Raw genomic sequence first — 16,400 nt, forward strand, 5'->3', positions numbered from 1 at the left:
TCAAGTTTTTTAGCTGATAATCGCTGTAATAGGGTGTTTAACCGACCGACTGGATGCCCCGTTGACTGCATAACAGGGCGTTATCTTTCAGTGCTAATGCCGTCCGATTTGCTTTAGTTTTCGATTAGAATTAAAATAAATGCAGATGAGCTCGGGACATGCGAATGCAGTTTGCTCCGGGCCGGATTTCTCGATTTCTCCCCGAGATGTGGCGAAGGCGACGAATCGAAATGGAATTGGAAACTAATTAAGTGACAAGTGCACCTTATCTGATCGGAACACACATCGATATGGTCACAGTTGACTGGAATCATATATATATATATATAAGGCAATGTGTTTGTCGCGCGAGCCCCTCCCTCTGGAGGCTATAAAAACAATTGTCATTTGGCTTCCGGCATTCAGTGCTCGTTGAGTTTGTGTCCAGGATGGGACGAGTTCCGGCAAAGATGCTAACGCTCCTCGCGCTTCTCCTCCAGCTTCTGGTGCCCTCCATCCCCGCTATCGAGTGGACGCTTCCGGATGTGATCAATTCCATCGGAAATGTGGGCACCAGCATCGTGGATCCCAGTCTTCTGCCCACACCCCAAGGACTCCTCGATGGCAGCAAGCAGCTCATCGCGGGATATCCATTCGAGTTCGTTTCCAACTCCCTGAACATCATTTGTGAGTATTTATTTTTAGGTCCATGCTATACGGCATTCGAAAAAGTATTTTTATCACAAAAGTTAAAAAATTAAAAAATACACTTAAAAATATCGAGTTCTAGAAAACACATACATTTTAAATGCAGAATTACATTTTGATTAATATATATAACCTATTAACTGAACAGTTTTATATAGTCATTCCAAAACAAAATATCTAAAATAAAAAAATTAAAGCTGCTTAAAATAAATTACTTCAAAAATATTTTCAGGCTCCCAGGCGCTGGCTTCAAACAAAATCAAGTCGAAATACTCGCCGGATATCAATAAAATGAACTTCCAGCTGCAAACGGCGTGTGAAAAGAAAAACTTCCCACTAACAAATCCGGAGTCCATGTGGAAGAGTCCGCTTTTCGATGTCAAGAAGAAGGTCGTCATCCTGGCCACCGGATGGACCACCACCGTGAATGGATCCGATACCATCGAAGTCTTCTCAAAGGCCTATAATTGCCGTGGCGATGTCAACTTTGTGGTAAGAACAATCTATAAGAATTAAGTTTAAAATATACAAATTAAACCTTTCAATCAACAAGTTTGTCATATAAACATTTATTGTTATTAAGTTTTCCAACTGATAAGGTTCAGATCAGATTAAATACACTCACAAGCAGGTTCAACTCGTTAGCTCCGGACTTAATGTAAATGATTAACATTTTATTTCACATTGCACATTCAAATTAATGCTAATATTAAAACCACGGGCTTTAACGTTCTCATTATACTTTGAATATCCTAACACCTACTGGCATAATACACAGCTTATGCATATATGTACATATATCTAGGGTAATTTGTTGAAAATATGTCATTACAGGCGGTGGATGCTGCTCGTTTCGTGGATACCCTGTACACCTGGTCGGCCTTCAATACGGAGGAGATTGGCGAGAACATCGCCCTCGGACTGGTGAAGCTTCTCGATCTGGTGCCGGTGGAGAATATCCACCTGATTGGCCATAGCCTGGGCGCCCACATTGTGGGTTCGGCGGGACGGCACCTGCAACACCTGACCAACCAGACGATACCCAGGATAACTGGATTGGATCCGGCCAAGCCGTGCTTCAACGAGGGTGAAGCCCTCTCTGGTCTGATGCGCGGAGATGCTCACTTTGTCGATGTGATCCATAGCAATCCCGGGGTGCTGGGCAAGCGGGATCCGGTGGGCGATGTGGACTTCTATCCGGGCGGAATGAGCCCCCTTGCGGCAGGCTGTTTCTCGGTAACCTGTGCTCATGCCCGATCCTGGGAATATTTTGCGGAAACCGTTTTCCCCGGAAATGAGCGCAACTTCATGGCCACTCGCTGCAATTCGATATCCAGACTGCGCGACTTCCGCTGTCCGGGCGACGAGGTGCCCATGGGATATGCGGTGCCGCAAAACATTAAGGGCAACTATTTCCTGGAGGTCAGCGCCTCCGCACCGTTTGGCATGCATGCCTCCGTTGTGCGATCGGCCCACTTGGAGCATTGCGGCCTGTGTCCCGAGTCCACGAGCACCACTGAGGTGCCGAGTACCACAACCACGGGGAAGCCGGGTTGGTTCTCAGGATAAGGGGATATCGTCCAATAATCTATCCTAAGCTAGCAATAAGCCTTGTTTTTTTTTTGGCTCAAACCGATTGCGGTCGATAAGCAATACACAACTTGCCTTCTAAGCGTTGACATTTCAATTAAATTTGTGTTTAGTGTGCGTATGCAAAGCCCAATACGGAAAAGGTAGCGGGCTCACGAACTTGGAATACCCTACGTATGTGATAACGAAGGATAATGGTAAATGGCATAAGCATACTTAAATAAATATAAATAAACCAATCAATATTGCTTAGTCTTAAATCATTTGCTAAGAAGCCTTAAATCGTTCAACAATTTCAATTTAGCACTACAAAGATGGTAATCACTAATAGTTACATTGTGTGAAGGGCATAATCTTATATTATTCGCTTAATAGAACAGGGTCCTGTTTAAAAGTGCTCACACATGTACCTTATAATTGATTCCTATTTGGACGCGTGGACAAGGTAATAATGTACGAACACATTATTGTCACAAATTACTAGGCAAATTATAATACTCCGTGAAAGAAAACCGAAAGATAAATAACTTGTGGAAAAGAGGCCGCGGTGTCGCCATTGCCCCAAGCTCATGATTGTTGGCTGTTGACTGCAGTTGTTTTATTTTTTGTTGGCCATTATCCGAGTGGCGCCCAGGTACAGTGGGAAAATTGCACTGCCAGTGGAATTGGATGTCATCTGGTTTGTGTTTGTGTCCAGATGAGCTTTATAGCAACCTGAGGTCAGCCGCCTATGTTGGTGAATGTTGTCGGGGAAGTGATGATTTCATCTCTCGCTGGTATCGATGATACATGGAATTCTAGAGCACTTTAATGGCCTAGATGGAATTGCATATCTATAGCTGAAAAGTTAACTATCGAGCTCAGTGGCAGCCTTTGCTCCGTAAACTTGTTGTTTATAGTCCAAGTTATATTTTAGATACACATATCAACCATCACGTAGACATTGATTGAGGTTTTGTTCGGGGCTTTCCCTTGTCCTTCGGACGACTGTCAGGATCAGGAAATGCCATCGCCAAGATCCAGTTACCTTTCGAGCTCATCTTCCCACTGTGCCACTCGCTGTTCGGTTTTTAATTTTTTTTTTTTTTGCCCCCTTCACCTGGGATCTGCATCTGCATTGGCATCTCCATCTCCGTCTTCATAACTATCTGCAAGTGTCTCCGTTTGCGGCTTAAGCTGCCAGTTTGACAAATGACTCACCTGACGCCAACTTCTCGGTTTCAGCTTAAGCTTAATGCTATACTGCGGAAAATACTGCTTAAAAGACCGATAATTTAGAGACATTTTTCTGGAAGCCTTGCTAAGTTAACTTCAAGAGCGTGATGACACTATAGTCTGGATGATATACATAATATATGCATAATAATGCAAATAATAATACTTTATAAAATTCCACGCACACCTTTATTACTTTATATTCAACCTGTATTCAAAACATCTAGTTCTTTCTCGCAGTGCAGGCTCTGCTGCAGTTTCCGCCAGCAGCGAGGCGAGGAAATGATCCATCAAGCGTGTGAGTTATGTACGAATTTTGCAACTTGGCCACATGGTTGGCTGACTTGGCTTGATGGCTACTCAGTTGCGGCTTCTGCCTCTGCTTGTAAAGCAGACCCAGTTGACCCTGGTCAAGAATCGGACGCTCAAAGTGGTTTAATAAACTGCAATTACCCGACCTGGCCCAGCCACCCGCCGCTGGAGATTTATTTTGTGGATTCTCGTCCAGATTAGTCTGGGCCACGCAGTTTGCAGTTCGCCAGTTATTTTTTGCGATAAATAGCGAGTGCTGATCCAGTGGTTACAGCATTCGAGTGCCACACTTCGAGACGCACAGCAAATCAAACCAGGATCTACTCACCGAGTCAGGACTATAAGCTAAAAATCCCAAACCGCACATAATGAAGGTATTCATTGTACTCTGCGCACTGGTGGCCTGTGTTTCGGCCGGAGTGGTCCGATCCTCGGGCTGGGGATCGAATCCTTGGGGCGGCAGCAGCTCCGGATGGAATAGTGGCTGGGGCGCCCAGCAGCCACAAGTCATCAAGGTCATAAAGATCGGAGGAGGCGGCGGCTCCGGATGGGGCGGAAACTCCGGATGGGGCGGTAACTCCGGATGGGGCGGTAACTCCGGATGGGGTAGCAACTCCGGATGGGGCGGCAACTCCGGATGGGGTGGAAACTCTGGTTGGAGCAGCGGCAACTCCGGATGGAACAGCAATGGATGGTCCAGTTCCAGCTCCAATAGTGGATGGTGGTAAAGAGTCGAGGAGCTACCATCTCTAGGAGACGAAAAACCCAAACCCAATCCCAATCCCGATCCCCTCTCTCCGCACCTGGTTCACAATCCGCACGATTTTATAACATAGTTTTTAAGTACCTTTTTTTTGTGTAACAAATAAATAAATGAATAAATCAAAGGCATAAAGTTAGCATTTTTATGATGCATCATCTTTGAATTATGGATCGTTAGCAATTAACATTCTAAGCCTGGGAGCCGACTATATATCTGACTGAGCAGTTATTAATATTTTATGCATCGCGCAAATGATTGTGGAACAGCGTCTTGGTGGCCAAGGTGGTGATGCGATGGAGTTCAGCGGAGATCGTCATCATCACCTGGAGGTGGAGGCACTGTGGTTAAACTTTTAGGTTTATAAAAATATAATCGGTTATTCTTTACAACATAGCATTTGATTTTTGCAACTTATTTAAACGATTTATTTAAATCAGCTTTTGGTTATTTGACCTTGATAAAATGTTGCTAAGTACAGCAATACCTATAAAAATAAACGTTACATTCTGAAATCTCTATAAAATAAACTTTGTTAGGAAAAGAATCGAGCATAGATAAAATGGTATTTTTTTATACATTAATCAATGCCACAGAGAACTTCCCTCGTTTCAACATCTAACGTTTTCGTATAAAAATGAAGGCCGAATTCTATTAACTGTGTCGGATGTTTTATATATATTTATATTTTTTAATGAAAATGTAAAATACGGAGAAAATTTATCCTATACACCAACTTGTTTGTGCCTTCTTATGAACCTTAATTATTGTAACAGAATATTTGAAAAATATAAGACAAGGATTGCAATTAGTTGTAATGTTTTTCTTTAATAATTCATTTCACTAGTTATTAGTATCAATGATATATGCATAGCTTACTTTGCCAGTTTCCAACTTGAACTTCTACAATGTGCGGGCAATTTTCCTAGGCTCTGTGGTTTTGACTCTGGGTTATGCCCCCAACTAAACAAATGTGTTTGCGTATATCTGCAGCACGCGTTGGGAGCCAAGAAAAGCAATATGTTCACATTCACGGTGGAGTTGATGAAATTTATGGTAAGTGATGCACTTGAGCGATGCAGCCAGCCATGTTTGCACGCCAATTGACATTGAACCAGTATCTGCGGAGTCGTGTCTCCTCCATTTGGCGATTCAATTGCGGCTGCTGTATAAATGAAGATTAATAGCCGCAAACATTGCATGGCTGTAGTGAGAAACGAAGCCGAAATTAAACATAACTACGAAATGAAAAATATATTAACATTTTTTTCTTTATAACAGCACCGTTTAAATGCTCTGCGACATGGGAAAAATTCAAATTGGTCGAGTTAAATATCCATAAAAATGTTCTAAGTAGTAAACAATATGATTAAATATTCAAATAGGTAACGTCTTAAATTTCCGTAAAGCAATAAACAATATATCGTGTATTGAAGGTTTAAGCTCTATTTATACAAAAACCTATTAAAATATGTTTGCATTGAGTAAACAAATAAAATACGGGTGCAATAGTAAAACAGTAAATATTAACCAACGATTCCCAACGATTTCCACAGCGTCGGTAAATGTGTTCCATAAATTCCAAACTTTACTTAACCCTGCCAAGCGGCAAGACTGAAAATAATAATTAAGAAAATTCAACAACAAATTGAATGGATGGCGCAAAATGAAAAAAGCAAATATTCTTAGAATTTCGCATGGATATAGTAAACTTGTAAGACAAATTGCGAGGCGTTTCGTGGCCAAATGTGCTATGTGCGCTGGCAATTAATGATGCAGCCATGGCTCAGCAGTTTGCAAGTGGTGCGGTGGCGTATACGCGATGTTCCCAGACAGCGCACATTGCGTATCCGCCGAGTGCGCCGACGTACTTGAGACTATTTTGAACCAGACAAGTTGCTGGCGAAGCCAGCCGCTTGCCGCATTGTGCCGACATGAAGTGCAGTTCTCAACCTTCCTTTGGGAGCTCCAGCTTGGAGTTGGAGGGATGGCAGGCTGCTGACTCAGCCGAAGTTTCCGCCTTTCGGAGCTATAAAAAGGTGCCTCGATTCTGGGTTAGTTCATCAGTGATATTGAGCCTCCAGCAGCGATTGCACAGCGATTCTAAGTCGGTCCAACAACCATTTTTTTAATATATTTTTTTGAGTGACTAAGGAGTTCTAAGGATGCGTCACGCTGTGATCCTTGTTTTCGTGTGTTGCTTGCTGATCGCCGTGGCCTCAGCCGGTTTGCTGACCGGTGGAGGTGGTGGTGGTGGTCAGAGCGGCTACGGCGGTGGTGGTGGTGGTCAGAGCGGCTACGGCGGCGGTGGTGGAGGAGGTGGTGGTCAAGGCGGCTGGCAAAAGAACGGAGGAGGCGGCCATGGAGGGGGCGGCCAGGGAAGCTACGGCGGCGGTAGCCAAGGTAAGTGAATATATTTAGGCATATGCTTATAGTTAACACTTACTATAATCCGATATTACTTCTATGCCTAATTTGATTTCATAACTTAATAATGAAATGGATTTCGTTATAAAATACTTTATTGCTTCTAAAAATCTCATTTTACATAAACGTTTTATGGTATGTGAATAGTTTAAATGATTTCAGCATACAAATGTTCAAAACATTTAAATAAATAATTAACTAATAAATATTTGAGTGCTTAAAATTGACAACTAATATTTAATATGTATAATTTACTGATGTTAAGGTTAAGGTTTACGACTTCTGTAATAATTATACACACTTGACTTTTAGGTGGACATGGAGGCGGTGGCCAAGGAGGTTGGCAGAAGAACGGAGGAGGTGGTCATGGAGGTGGTGGACAAGGAGGCTATGGAGGCGGCAACCAAGGTAATTATTTAGTTCAATTAGTTCAACCGAAGATTACAGCGCTTTTCACTTCAGGTGGCCACGGAGGACAAGGCGGCTACGGCGGTGGCGGTCATGGAGGCGGTGGCCATGCAAGCAAGTCCTTGGCCGGCAATCGCGGTAGTTCCGTGTCCTGGCAGGGCGGAAATGGAGGCAACAAGCACGGTGGCGGCGGAGGAGGCGGTGGTGGCCTGTACGGTGGTGGTGGCGGTGGAGGTGGCAAACAACATGGCGGTGGCTGGTAATCAATCCACCGGCTGATGCAGACTTGTGTTCCACGGCATAGAGATAGAGACAATCCCTATAATCTTCCATTTTTCTTCTATCGAAAGCCCAAATTTTCCAGCTTTTTATGTTTTCTATACTAATAAATCTTGTTTATGCATTTTGTAATTATTTTTGTTTTTATATGGGAAAATTTACATTATCGGAGTAAAAAAATTATAATCTGTTGCAAAAATTTTATCATATTCACCAAAGAAATATGGGTAGTTAATTTAGATACAAAATTTAAAAAAATTGGCAGCATTGGCAAATAATTAAAAATAATTAATGAACAATTTTTATGCACCCGAAATATATTTACTATATGTATATTCAATCAGATTATAAATATAGTCACAAGCCCTTTACATTTTCAAAGAAAAAGTTCCCTTGATTTTCTTGTTTCATTTTTAATTAATTTAAAATAATAGAATTAACTCACCCATAAAAACAACACGTGGGACGAATATACTTTCTTGTAAGATTTATTCACATAGTTAGATACACAAAAAAAAAATTGGTTAATTTAAGGGCAGAGAATTATTATGTACAGGTTGAGCAGTGGATAGTGGTGTCGCCTCGTCGCCGATTTTCCTCGGATGGATGTCGTCTTCTTTGCAGGGTCTGATTACCAGCTCCAGCCGCCGCCTCCGCCTCCTCCGGCGGACCAGCCACCGCCACCTCCACCTCCACCGGAGGACCAACCGCTGCTGATCTTGCTGGGCCAAGCGGAGGACCCACCTGAGGACCAACCACCAGATCCACCGCCGCTCTTCCAGCCGCCGCCTGAGGAACCACCAGATGACCAGCCACCTCCACCGCCGCCGCTTTTCCAACCGCTGCTTAAGCTACCCAAAGCTTGGGATTTCCAACTGGAGAGACTGGACAGTGCACTGGATAATCCCGAGCTGCCTCCTGACTTCCAGCCAGAGCTGCCGGAACTTGGCCAGCTGGAGGATCCACCGGAGGACCAGCCACTTGAGCCGCCGCCGCTCTTCCAGCCACCTGAGCCGCCGCCGCTCTTCCAGCCACCTCCTGATCCACCAGATGACCAGCCGCCGCCGCCGCCACCACCGCTCTTCCAGCCTCCAGATCCGCCACCAGAGGACCAACCTCCTCCACCGCTGGAAGGCCAAGCACTGATAATGACCTTACTGCCACCCGATCCTCCAGAGGACCAGCCTCCACCACCGCCGCCGCTGCTCCAGCCATGTGGTTTGCCCTGGGCGACGATGCAGCCCAGCACCACCAGCAGACCGAGAAGGCCAAGTCGTCGCGTTGTCATCGTGGATTGCATCTCCGCAGCTGCCGTGCACTAACTAATGCCCCACTGCAGCCACTCTCGACTATTTATACCCATCCAAGATTCTGAGCCACAGCTTCGCCACAGCCGCTGCCTCGTATAATCAGATGTAATTGCCAAAACTGCCAGCGACCAGCTTACAATGGCCAGTGCTTGCTCGCTTCGGGGTGGCTCCGAGTGGTTCAGAGTGGGCCAGAGTGGTTCGGGTGGTGGCTCAACTCACCTCAGTACTCGGGCCTCATTATGCCGGCATCAACTTTCGGTTTCGTACGCCTTGTGGGCCCACGTAGGTCGGCTGTTCTGTGCCCAGCAAACGCCCCCAGATGGAGCACCTGATTTACTTTACTATATACATAGATAACACTCTTCAACAATTGGTTCCTTATCTCAGGATAATGGATACGATCAGCTTATGAATCAGTGGTAGGAATCAGTTATTAAGGTAGCTATGAATGCAAAGTGTAGAGCAATATATTTTTAAGGAACGGGTTGTTTAAAAATAAAAAAGGACTTTCTTGAGCAAGTCTTTTTAATAAGGTCAGTAAATATTTTTGATATTCCTATACCATCATTTTGTGCGTTAACTGTTTAATCTATAGGTAATATAAAACATAAACAATTAATTTTGTTATTTTATTCAATTGATAAAGGAAACAAATCTACTTAGTAAAATCATTTTATTAATTGCAACCCAAGGCATATTTTTATTTTGCAGTTTAGTGTAGCCCAGTAGCCGAAACCGCATCATGATCGCCGATCTAATGGCTCTCCATTTTATGTAGCAACCGCAAAGTACTTAATTGAGTTCGCCCGCCGGCGGTTGGATGGATACCATAGATATAGGAGCCAGGGATTGATCTGACGATCAGTTCTTTATGTCTGCCCATTATTCAGAATGGCGATGGCGATACAGATGGAATTGGTAATGGAATCGGTATAGAAATTGGCATTGCAGACGGCAGGTGGAGGAGGTGTGCCATGGAATTGGAAATGGAGATCGAGGCAGCTGCGTGTTTGTCTTTTCGGCTACCGTGCTACTGTGCGGTTGCACATAATTCGTGCTGTCTTGAAAATCGGGTCACCGCAAATCAATCAATCAATCGGAGACTTGGGCCCAATTGTTCCGCTGCAACTTATGAGTTGGCACAGAACCCATCACAGGAGATTGACGGGTCTCGAAAGAAGGTGTCTCACACCACGATGAGCTATGTCATTATTTCAAAAATGCGGATCATTGCTGTATATTTTTCGATTTCTTCACAGGCATAATTCTAAAGAAGCATAGAAAGCGAGATTTTTATACCTTCAGCTATTGAAAATATTTAATATTTACTATTTAATTCTTACTTTGAGGTATATACTTTATTTTAAAAATATTTATTTATCTACTTTGTTCAAATCACATATAGTGTAATTTTAATACTTGATGTTTCATTTAATTTTATTAATAACATTAACACTTGTTTTAAAGAACGAACTATTTTAAAGCTCATCATAAATTAAGGAAATTTGATTGAAACGAATTTTTATTTATTGGTCCACCCCATTTGTGTACAAATTTATTCACAGAAATTAATCCTCTAGAACAAAGAACAGAATAAATATTTTTTGAAAATTTAAATCGGCCTATCTTGGCCCAAAATGCTAATTATAGACGTCTGATCGGCCAATTCTAGAACCGAACCGCTTGAACCTTTTGGCTTTTGCACGTTTCCATTTTAATTCATGGGCGGCATAAAAATCAAATTTGGCTCTCTTGTGCGATCGACTGACAGGCTTTTCTTGCGACGGATTGATCGATGGCTGGAAAACAATCAAATGCGCTTTTTGGTTGCGCAAGTGCTGCAGAAAAGCCGAAATAGATGTCGAAAGTGCACTAGGTACCTGTCTCATTACCTTCCTTCTTCTTACTTCGATTGGCAGGTGATGACCTCAACCATTTGGCCATTGGGTCAGCGGCAGAATCGACTCAAGAGTCGGAGCAGGAAGACAAAGTCAACCGGTTCCCCCTCCAAGCACAAAGCGCACGCAATTAAAAATGGAAATTCTTTTCTTGTATATTGTATAAATTCTAACAAACAAATACCGCTAAAAAATATAAAAAAAAATATTAAATGCTAAGCTGCTTGGCTTTCTGTTTGGCAGTTTGAACTATTTATAGTTGATCATATTGGCTTGCTCCACATTTACCAGCCTTTGTTCCAGCCGCCGGACTGAGCGCCGGAGTAGCCGCCGGAGTAGCCACCAGAGTAGCCACCAGACTGAGCGCCGGAGTAGCCACCAGACTGAGCACCGGAGTAGCCGCCAGAGTAGCCCTCGTTAATGACCTTCACGATGACCACCTTCTCAACGGGCCTGGGAGCAGCATATCCGCCAGAGTAGCCACCGCCGCCGGAGTATCCACCGCCGCCGGAGTAGCCACCACCGTTGGAGTAGCCACCGGAGTAGCCGCCGCCGCCGCCTCCACCGCCGCCGAGCTTGCCGCCAAGACCACCGCTCAGACCGCCCAGGCCGCCGCCCAATCCTCCGCCGAGACCGCCCAGCTTGCTCTGCAGCAGCTGTCCGATGCCGCCAGCACCTCCGCCAATGGAGCCGCCGCCTCCACCGCCACCGCCAAGGAGTCCGCCCAGGGAGGCCTGTCCGACGGACAGGATGGCGGCAAGGATCACCAGGATGCAGGCAAAGGGTTTCATCTCGAGTAGCGAATGGGATACAATCGGTATCAAACAGCTGACCAAACTAATTCCAACCGCTGACGGAGCACGCACCTTTATACCCCCGAAAAATCGATGGGTCGCTCCGAATGAGATGGGGGGCCCAATTAGAAGCCATTGATGGGCAGAGCGACCAGAGCAGCATCATCGATTCGGCTGCGATTTCATAATAACCCACATTCGGTTATGCTCGCCGGCGGTTCTTTTGTTTGCCTATGCTAATCTGTGCGCATGCGCGGCTTACTTCGGATGAGGAACCGCTTCTCCTACAGTTTGCACAGTGGGTTGGGAGGTGTTAAATGCAGAGCTGCAGCCGTTGGGAAATCGACTGACAACATCATCTGACCAGGAGTGGAAAGAGCACACAGTTCAATTTACAACAAAATCACACTTAGTTTAGAGTAGTGATCACGTTTCTATCTGCATTTTAGGCCACGAAATTCATTTGCAATTACTTATTTTGATTTTGTTTTATTTTTATATTTTCTGTGAGCTAACTTCATTCTTTTGTTCACTAGAACCTAAGTCGTTTTGCATTGCTTCTTCTAAATGTTAGTTGAAATAAACATAGATTAACCAGTGAAAACCCACTGTGCAAATCGCCGAAAGTCAAACAAATTATCGGCATTTAATCACCGCGGCCGGCAGTGGCCAACAATGGATCGACAATCAACATTTATATCAATGTTTTGTCAGTTGGCCAAAAGCAGATAGCAGAAGCAGCCGAAGTGTCAAACTGATGAATGGCTGAATCGTGAGTTCTGCCCAAGGTTCAGGTTAAAGTGGGAAAAATAAGGCATCTTCCTGCTTTGGCCAAGAACTTTTATTAACTCATCGCTCGGAGGCCTATTCAAATCTGTACCCGTATTGTATAGCCAATAGCAAATACCTATACCCGTAGCCCACATCATCGCTTATTAATACGTATAACCGGTTCGGCGATTCTATTTCTATGCTTCAGTTTGGCATATATTTGCATAGTGGCTGGGCGGATATGGCAGATTGCCTGGGAATATTCGCTGGCCCTCTAGTTGTCGGTACTAACCCGAAAGATAAACACTACTCAGAGAACTCTCCCACAAGTCCAAGGGTTCAATGCACTGCTCCAAGCACACGCCTTAGAAATCGGAAAAAATATTAGTTCTGCACAAAACGAAAGACAGTTTAAGTTCTTTTTTTTTTGTTTGTTTAAGTATTTGGCATTTACATACCCGTTCTTGTGGTATGAATATTCACAATCGTATTATTCGATTATACCCAAAGCTGTAAGCTCCCGATCCGACGACAGATCGACAGCATTCGATGGGGCACTAATCAATTAAGCGGAATACAAGTTGGCCTAGCAAGTATACAAGTAGCAATTCTGAGACTTCAAAGTGCGTTTCTGAGCTTGCAAAATGCTGTGATGGTCACTTGAAAGATCAGAAGCTAGGAAACGAAAATTTTAATTGAATTTCCTCATTACCAACTTATTGACTTAATTGGTTATCAATTATAAAAGATATGGTCACGAAATTGACATATAAATAATAAACTTAGCATCAAAGCAATATATATATGTACATAAATATATATTTCATTTTAGGATCACGTTTGTGCTTTTATATGTAACTCTAATAAAATGAAGACTCCTTACTAGGTTTTTTAAGTATAGCTTAATTACGACTTTTTGGTCGCGTTTCTGGTTTGCTCATTAACCCACTGAAACCAGATACTAACTTTATGTCCAGCATGTTGTTAAGTCAATATGCGAATATGGTGATGTATATCTATACGTACATATATCTTCTTTACAATGGCGTCTATATTGCTGGGCTGTAATGACCGAACCTACAAAACTATTTCCCATCGCTTTGGCTTTGGACGGCTGAAGGCTTCCATTAAAAACAACAGAATTAACATATTTAATTACTAGTTATGTACCCAAATGAAATTACCAGTGCAATAGTAAACACAAAGGCAAATATGGATAGAAACCGAAACCGAGACCAAAACCCCGGACCAAAAAGTGAACGTAGTTGATGCTGTTTTGAGGAGAACTTTTGATAGAGTCATCGTCATCCCATCCGCGGGGGGCATAACATTAAGGCTTAAATTGATGACACTCATAAATAAGTTGGTAATGTGTAGTGATAATAACTAATATTGTAGCGGCATTAATTCAATTCCAAATATGAATTTGCAAGCTTGCATAGAAAATTGACGATGCCAATGCATTTGGCATTTAATGAGGAATCCAGCAGACACATAAATACCCATCGCACTTCACTGCCTTCTATACATTCTATCCACATATATAATTTTATCATCTCGCAGCTGAGATCTCGTACATATGCAAAAGGGTAATTGATGGCAAGCAGGCTCATATAAATATAAGTTAATTACACTGCTTTGCAAGATCATCGCCGATGTGGTCGTAAAACATCGATAGTTAATTGCAGGTTAATCGATTGCATTTTTCCATCAATCACTAAAATCGGCTTAGGGATGGTGGATCGTTAAAGCCATGATGTTATCATCCCCTTATTATAAGTTAGAAGTAACAACATAAGCTTTGCTGAATTCTAGATAATATAGGGAATAATATTAACTTGGTTAAATCGAAAGCTCCATTCCGGAAGAACACGTAATTGATTAAATGCTGAAGACATCAAAGCTTCAAATAAATTTCCCAATCCATCGCATTCCGCTGTTTTAATTTTAAAATGTGCGTTACAAGCTTTTTAAATGCAGAAAACCGATAAAAAAAATGCAAAACCTAAAACAGGTTACCACACACGCAAGCATAATTTGTCCAGATCAGTGTAAATAAAAGATTTGTTTATAAACAAACATGCGAATCGTAATGCGTTTGTCCAAGGCTCCCTGGTAACCGAAAACCAAAAGGCCGAGAACGCACATGGCACATGGAACTCAGTCGAGACTGGTCGACGCCGCAACTTCATGATCACCGAATCAAAGACAATGGCACAGACAAAGAAAATCGGCGGATTCAAAGCCAAACAACGATTGCCAACGGAAGTAAAACAAAACAAAATACACAAAAAAAAAAGGAGAGCCGAAAAGCAAAGAAACTTATTTTCATATAAATCAATGATAGCCAATAAACTGTTTAACTTCATGTTAAGCACACATACTTGAATTAAGTTTATGTTTTATGGGCTGGTGTCAAGGATTGGCATCAATACAACAGTTCTTTCCCACCTTGACCTCAAAAGAAATAGTCGTTTAACATTTCCTTCAGTTCCTATGAAATTGTCCCTCTTTCCATATCTTTTTTCCTTAATTAACTTTCGCTTTCGGTGGCAATGGCTGGAAATGATCTTGAACTTCAGCAATCCATCGCATGGGCAGGGCGTAAAAGGCAAAGTTGTAAACGGGTTTTATCGAGCCGACAAACGAATGACTTAAGCAACGAACTTTGGCACAGCGCCATCTGGTGCTCATGATACGAAAAGTTTCTATGCGAAAAAGCTGTAATGTGTGCGCTGTACAAAATCGTAGCAATTTTTTAAACATAACGTATTTGCAACAAGTTTTGATTCTGTTATCTACATTAAGTCATTTAGTTAGTTATTGTGTAAGCTAAGCTGTGTAAGCAGATAGGGATCAAAAGGAATTTGAATGTAATTTCGTTCATTTTATAAGGGCTAGCCTAAACATGTTGCTTGTGATCGCCCAAAAATATCCCAGCCATTAAAGCTTAGCATAGTTTGCAACCACTGAGAGTAAAATTCAAAATCTTAGCCAAGCACCTGTTTTGTGAAATCGAACGACTGAGGAGAAAAACTTATTTTTATGTTAAAACTTTATTGGTCGGATTCAGATTCGTTTACAGATAAAACAGGTGTCGTTACTTAATCGTTCCACCAGCCGGCACCGCCGCGGGAGCCACCACCGTATGCACCAGCAGCACTACCGTAGGCCCCACCTGCACCACCAGCACCTCCGGAAGCGTGGTTGACAGTGTAATCGAACTCAGCGGGGTTGCCCCAGGCGTTGCCAGCTCCAGCTCCTCCGGCACCACCCTGCCAGCCCCCTGCTCCACCACGACCTGCTCCAGCACCTTGCCAGCCAGCAGCTCCTCCAGCACCACCACGTCCAGCCCCAGCTCCTTGCCATCCACCAGATCCGCGTCCACCGCCATAAGAGGCTGCACCACCGCCGTAGGAAGCTCCAGCACCACCGCCAAAGGCAGCACCAGCTCCACCGCCGTACGAGGCAGCACCGCCGCCATAGCCGCCACCTCCGTAAGCACCAGCACCGCCGGCGGAACCACCGCCGATGTGGACCTTAGTGTTGCCCTGCGACTGCGAGACGTGGGACACCAGGCCAGCTCCAATAGCCGGGCGGCCACCGAATCCTCCGCCGCCACCACCACGTCCTCCACCGGGTAGATAGCCGCCTCCTGCACCGCCTCGGAGGCCACCGGCGTTGGCCAGAGCCAGGGAAACCAATAAGCACACAAAGACCTTGAAGGATGACATTAACGGGACTAACTCTTAAAGATCCTTAGCGCTCCGCGATTTCTTACCTTCATTCTGGAAGTTGAGTTTATTAGATTTAAGATTCTGATCGAAGCTGAGATCCAATGGTTTGTGATGCCTTTGGACCAAGAAACACTTGAATTTATAGTCCAAGTCCTATAGATCTTCTTTGGCTAATGATCCGGCCAAGAAAACAAAAAACAAGTAAGACAGAT

General features: G+C 43.6%; 6 protein-coding genes across 6 annotated transcripts; 3 read left to right on the plus strand and 3 right to left on the minus strand.

Moving 5' to 3' along the window:
• Nucleotides 1-399: 399 nt before the first annotated feature.
• On the plus strand, nucleotides 400-2,520 carry LOC117148354 (vitellogenin-1). Its single transcript, XM_033315712.1, has 3 exons — nucleotides 400-666; nucleotides 920-1,179; nucleotides 1,522-2,520. Exons 1-3 carry the CDS (start codon nucleotides 429-431, stop codon nucleotides 2,254-2,256), a joined length of 1,233 nt encoding a protein of 410 aa, XP_033171603.1. The 5' UTR covers nucleotides 400-428; the 3' UTR covers nucleotides 2,257-2,520.
• A 1,542-nt stretch (nucleotides 2,521-4,062) lies between these two features.
• On the plus strand, nucleotides 4,063-4,706 carry LOC117147411 (endo-1,4-beta-xylanase C). Its single transcript, XM_033314287.1, has one exon. It carries the CDS (start codon nucleotides 4,173-4,175, stop codon nucleotides 4,530-4,532), a length of 360 nt encoding a protein of 119 aa, XP_033170178.1. The 5' UTR covers nucleotides 4,063-4,172; the 3' UTR covers nucleotides 4,533-4,706.
• A 1,942-nt stretch (nucleotides 4,707-6,648) lies between these two features.
• LOC117148189 (glycine-rich protein DOT1) lies at nucleotides 6,649-7,773 on the plus strand. Its single transcript, XM_033315458.1, has 3 exons — nucleotides 6,649-6,967; nucleotides 7,304-7,399; nucleotides 7,454-7,773. The coding sequence occupies exons 1-3, from the start codon at nucleotides 6,730-6,732 to the stop codon at nucleotides 7,660-7,662; spliced, it is 543 nt and encodes a 180-aa protein (XP_033171349.1). The 5' UTR covers nucleotides 6,649-6,729; the 3' UTR covers nucleotides 7,663-7,773.
• Nucleotides 7,774-8,212: 439 nt separating this feature from the next.
• Nucleotides 8,213-9,196, minus strand: LOC117148464 (loricrin). The gene has a single exon (XM_033315838.1). It carries the CDS (start codon nucleotides 8,976-8,978, stop codon nucleotides 8,310-8,312), a length of 669 nt encoding a protein of 222 aa, XP_033171729.1. The 5' UTR covers nucleotides 8,979-9,196; the 3' UTR covers nucleotides 8,213-8,309.
• Nucleotides 9,197-11,076: 1,880 nt separating this feature from the next.
• On the minus strand, nucleotides 11,077-11,706 carry LOC117148467 (glycine-rich protein 23). The gene has a single exon (XM_033315840.1). The coding sequence runs from the start codon at nucleotides 11,675-11,677 to the stop codon at nucleotides 11,171-11,173; it is 507 nt and encodes a 168-aa protein (XP_033171731.1). The 5' UTR covers nucleotides 11,678-11,706; the 3' UTR covers nucleotides 11,077-11,170.
• A 3,848-nt stretch (nucleotides 11,707-15,554) lies between these two features.
• On the minus strand, nucleotides 15,555-16,285 carry LOC117148465 (glycine-rich protein 5). The gene is made up of 2 exons (XM_033315839.1): nucleotides 16,233-16,285; nucleotides 15,555-16,170 (listed from the first exon to the last, which is right to left on the minus strand). Exons 1-2 carry the CDS (start codon nucleotides 16,236-16,238, stop codon nucleotides 15,556-15,558), a joined length of 621 nt encoding a protein of 206 aa, XP_033171730.1. The 5' UTR covers nucleotides 16,239-16,285; the 3' UTR covers nucleotide 15,555.
• Between the last annotated feature and the right edge of the window lie 115 nt (nucleotides 16,286-16,400).

The sequence above is a fragment of the Drosophila mauritiana genome, chromosome X, assembly GCF_004382145.1.
Source record: "Drosophila mauritiana strain mau12 chromosome X, ASM438214v1, whole genome shotgun sequence".
NCBI lineage: Eukaryota > Metazoa > Arthropoda > Insecta > Diptera > Drosophilidae > Drosophila > Drosophila mauritiana.

What these genes read in the sequence shown, in the direction of transcription:
- LOC117148354 (XM_033315712.1), top strand. Translation starts at nt 429, where the DNA reads ATGGGACGAGTTCCGGCAAAGATGCTAACGCTCCTCGCGCTTCTCCTC. An exon ending in CAACTCCCTGAACATCATTT is followed by an intron (nt 667 to 919) that starts GTGAGTATTTAT and finishes AAATATTTTCAG; the next exon opens with GCTCCCAGGCGCTGGCTTCA. An exon ending in GTGGCGATGTCAACTTTGTG is followed by an intron (nt 1,180 to 1,521) that starts GTAAGAACAATC and finishes ATGTCATTACAG; the next exon opens with GCGGTGGATGCTGCTCGTTT.
- LOC117147411 (XM_033314287.1), top strand. Translation starts at nt 4,173, where the DNA reads ATGAAGGTATTCATTGTACTCTGCGCACTGGTGGCCTGTGTTTCGGCC.
- LOC117148189 (XM_033315458.1), top strand. Translation starts at nt 6,730, where the DNA reads ATGCGTCACGCTGTGATCCTTGTTTTCGTGTGTTGCTTGCTGATCGCC. An exon ending in CTACGGCGGCGGTAGCCAAG is followed by an intron (nt 6,968 to 7,303) that starts GTAAGTGAATAT and finishes CTTGACTTTTAG; the next exon opens with GTGGACATGGAGGCGGTGGC. An exon ending in CTATGGAGGCGGCAACCAAG is followed by an intron (nt 7,400 to 7,453) that starts GTAATTATTTAG and finishes TTTTCACTTCAG; the next exon opens with GTGGCCACGGAGGACAAGGC.
- LOC117148464 (XM_033315838.1), bottom strand. Translation starts at nt 8,978, where the DNA reads ATGCAATCCACGATGACAACGCGACGACTTGGCCTTCTCGGTCTGCTG.
- LOC117148467 (XM_033315840.1), bottom strand. Translation starts at nt 11,677, where the DNA reads ATGAAACCCTTTGCCTGCATCCTGGTGATCCTTGCCGCCATCCTGTCC.